Here is a 4,003-nt window from a genome sequence, read left to right as displayed (position 1 = left end):
ACCGGAGCCTGCGGATCAGAAAAGACGCTGCGCCGGCCGCCGCTTGAAAACAGAGACGGGAAGGCGGAAGACGCCAAAGCCCACCAGCCCACCAGCCCACCTAGCGAACTTAAAACCAGCAAGGCGGGATTGGCCCTGGAGCAGAACTTTCCTGGGGGAGCAGCAGGAACAGCCGCAGCAGCCGCAGCCGAAGAAGTTTGGCGCGGCGGAGCGCTGCCCCTCGTTGAGCCGCCGCCGGAGGAGCCGTCACCTTCCGAGGCGAGCCGCGGCAACAGGTGGTGGGCCATGATGACCACCAGCTTCCAGGAGCCTCCGCCCGAAGACACGGTGGCCCTTCTGCACCGGGCCAAGGAGCCAGGAGGCGGCAGCGAAGGGGCGTCCAAAGGCGAACTGAGCCCGGCTTCCAGCAGCAAGGCGCCTTCGTCCATCGGAACCGCGGCGGCGGCGGCGGCAGCGGCGGAGAAGTGCGACCCCACGCAGAAGCCGCCCTACTCCTACGTGGCGCTGATCGCCATGGCCATCCGCGAGAGCGCCGAGAAGCGCCTGACTCTGTCGGGCATCTACCAGTACATCATCAGCAAGTTCCCCTTCTACGAGAAGAACAAGAAGGGCTGGCAGAACAGCATCCGCCACAACCTCAGCCTCAACGAGTGCTTCATCAAAGTGCCGCGAGAGGGCGGCGGAGAGCGCAAAGGCAACTACTGGACGCTCGACCCGGCCTGCGAGGACATGTTCGAGAAGGGCAACTACCGCCGCCGCCGCCGCATGAAGAGGCCCTTCCGCCCGCCCACGGGCCACTTCCAGCCGGGCAAGAGCCTGTTCGGAGCTGCGGCTGAGGCGGCCGGCTACGGTTACCTCACGGCGCCACCCGCCAAGTACCTGCAGGCACCTTTCCTCAACGCCGCCGCTTCCTGGTCTTTGGCGCAGCCCGCGCCGCCGCCGCCGCCTCAGGCGCCCTCAGCCGCTTCCTACGGGGCCTGTCAAATGGCGGCTGTGGAGGCAGGCGGCGGCGGCGGCAGCCCGGGTGGCAACGGCGGCGGCGGCAGCCCTGTCAGCGCCGTGAAGGGAATGGGACTCTCGGCCGGGCCCGCCGGCGCTGCCTCAGCCTACGGCCCTTACTCGCGCCTTCCAGCCATGGTGAACTCGTACAACGGCATGGGCCACCACCATGCCCACCACCACCCGCACGCCCACCACCACCACCCGCACGCCCACCACCATCACCACCACCACCACCACGCGGCCCAGCAGCTCGGCGCGGCGGCGGTGGCGGCGGCTGCAGCCGCAGCGGCCGCCGCCTCGGCGGGAAATCCTTCCCCTCAAGCGGCGCCCAACGGAGCCGGCGGCCTGCAGTTCGCCTGCGCGCGCCAGCCGCCCGAGCTGGCCATGATGCACTGTTCGTACTGGGACCACGAGAGCAAACACAGCCCGCTGCACCCCCGGATAGACCTCTGAGGAGGCGGACGAGAGCCGCGTCTCTGCCCCGCAGCCCACCGACCCCCTTTCCCGCGCAAAGAGTTGTCTTTTTTTTCCTGAAGAAAAGCTTGGATCGCCTTTCCTCGTCATTTTCCTTTCCTGATGCCCAGCGCATGCAGTCACTTTCAGGGGAGAAAGACCCCTCCACCACCACCACCACCCCAAAAACCCCTCCGTGTCTTTTGCAGCTCTCAGGATCCTCTCCGGCTGCAGGTGAAGGCAAGCACGACGTCCCCTAGGACTTTTCCCACCACCTCTTCCTCCTCCTCCTTTGCTTCGAGTAGCTCGGCTTTGGGATTTAAATCCTCTTCTCGGTCAGTAGTTTTTAGTGGGGTGGGTTTAGGCAACTCACCGTTTTACTCAATCTCCCTAGTACAAGCCCTAATAAAGCTAAAGTCACCTCCGGATATTTTTTTTAGTTGCTTTATAAATAACACTGGCAATACAACACGGATGGAGACTGTAGTAGAAGAAGACGTCCTTTGCGTGGTTATCCCGAACTTACTTTGCAGAAGCAGGGAGAGTTGGTAGTAAGTAACGTTTTTAAGATCGAAACGTGGGTCTTAATTGCAGGGGCTTTTGCTTTGCATTGGGAGTTTAAACGGGGTTAAAATCCAAATCAAAGAAAACCGGGGAGAAAAAAGCTATTTGGGTGAACAAGAATTACCGAAATGATAGGTTCGCCGCTGCAGATGAGAGGTGTCGAATCAACAACTCAGAACAACTAAATCACCAGACTTTAAAGCCAGTAAAGGCCACGTATTTTTTATTCGGAATATATATATAAAATTGTGTTTGAACTTCAGTTATCTAGGGTGGCGATGACTGTAAATCCTATTGAATTGGGCCTCTTAGTTTAATAATTGGGAGTCGTGTTTAAATCAGAAAGATTTACATTTGGATTTAAGCAGTAATAACTTTGACGCTATTCACAATCTTTTTAGGCTGATGTTTTTAGAAGTGCGTCTAATGGTTTACATGATGTCTCTGTTCTAAACAATGTAAAGCACACCAAATTTATTAGGGTTTATTTTCAAAAATTGTTTCCAAGAATGGCAAAGATTATAAACACATTTTTTCAAATATAAATTTCATGAAACATTTAGACTTTCATTCCACTGTACTGTGGTTTATAGTAGGTTTCAAGACTTGTTTCAGTTTCCTGGCTCATACATGTTAATTTGGGCACTTGAGTACTTGAGTTTCAACTGGTTTAGGGATGTTTAAAGTTGAGAAGGGAAGAGGTTTGCATTAATGGGATTAATCTGATTACAATAGATAATTACTGGGGATAACTCTTCAAAATCTAGAAGTTGAGATGTTGAAAATGCCTGCATTTTGAACAGATTGGCTAATATAAATAATGGAAAGCACTAGACTTTCATTTCGCCTTTCTTTTGGCATAGACTTGTCCACTGTGACCACAAAGATGGAGGAGGGGGACAATGCACTTCTTCAAATCTTAATATAACTGTCCAAAAAAGTACTTATTTGGGCACTGATTTTAGCAGAAAGGCTCTTTCTTGGGGCGACTTGTAGCCAAGTTGATTTGAAGGGGGAAGGAGTTTTAAGAACAAGTTTAAACAATTGTATATGTATATGTATTTTTTTACAAAAAGAAAATAGTATTTTCTCAAGATAAAGTAAGTTTATACTGTATAAACTTTATGCTAAAATTATTTGGATAAAAAAAGTTATTCTCTATTATGAATAGTAGTAATAATGGAGACTTTTTTTGCAATGATGCTGTTTTACACACACACACACACACACACACACACACACACATGCCTCCACATGAGTATTCAGAATATTTTTTTATCTTTTTTAAACTGAAACTATTTTGCCTGTAAATCAATTTTCATGGGTGGTCCTCTGCTTTCCTCTTCTTTTGTGAAACAAAGTTTCACTATTTGATCTTGAAAAAGAAGATGAACAGAAAATGTATAAATGGGGAAAGCGGGGGAGTCATAGCAGTTTGGTTAAATACTTTTGTAAGCAAACTGTTTTGGTATTGTGCCTTTCTGGGACCAACTTTTTTTTTTTAGAATAACTAGCACTTTTATTGTATATCTCTTTGTATAGTCTCCAATAAAATGTTCTTTTTTTCTCTTTTATGCTTGGTTTTCTTTTGTTCCACTATTGGTCAAATACTGCAGATCTTTAAAAATGTCATTACTTTCTGAAAGTGAGTAATTTGCTACAAAAGCTGGTAACATATAGACTTGAGCAGAAAATTTAGAATTTTACTTATATTATTTTCTACTTTCCTGACTGGATTTTGGTGATTGTTAAAAACAAAAAGAAAAATACATAAACCTCAGTTATAATAGTAATAATAACTACAATCATTTGAAAAGAGTATTGAAATCATAGCTCCATCTGGCAATGTTATTTATATTGATTGTGTTAAAGCCTTCTTTAAATGGCTGAATCTAAAGCATTTGCGTTTGGAATATTACTAATAGGTAAATTCCTCTGAAGTCAATCTTTTTATTTCCATGTCATGATTATTAGGCCAAGAATA

At 48.3% G+C, this 4,003-nt stretch overlaps 1 protein-coding gene across 1 annotated transcript; it reads left to right on the top strand.

Moving 5' to 3' along the window:
• The first annotated feature begins 288 nt into the window (after window positions 1-288).
• FOXL2 (forkhead box L2) lies at window positions 289-2,087 on the top strand. Its single transcript, XM_032225671.1, has one exon. The coding sequence runs from the start codon at window positions 289-291 to the stop codon at window positions 1,453-1,455; it is 1,167 nt and encodes a 388-aa protein (XP_032081562.1). The 3' UTR covers window positions 1,456-2,087.
• The last annotated feature ends 1,916 nt before the right edge of the window (window positions 2,088-4,003 follow it).

The sequence above is a fragment of the Thamnophis elegans genome, chromosome 10 (genome assembly GCF_009769535.1).
Source record: "Thamnophis elegans isolate rThaEle1 chromosome 10, rThaEle1.pri, whole genome shotgun sequence".
Taxonomy (NCBI): domain Eukaryota; kingdom Metazoa; phylum Chordata; class Lepidosauria; order Squamata; family Colubridae; genus Thamnophis; species Thamnophis elegans.
Note: the sequence above shows the minus strand (reverse complement) of the source record. Positions and strands in the feature narration are given on the sequence as shown.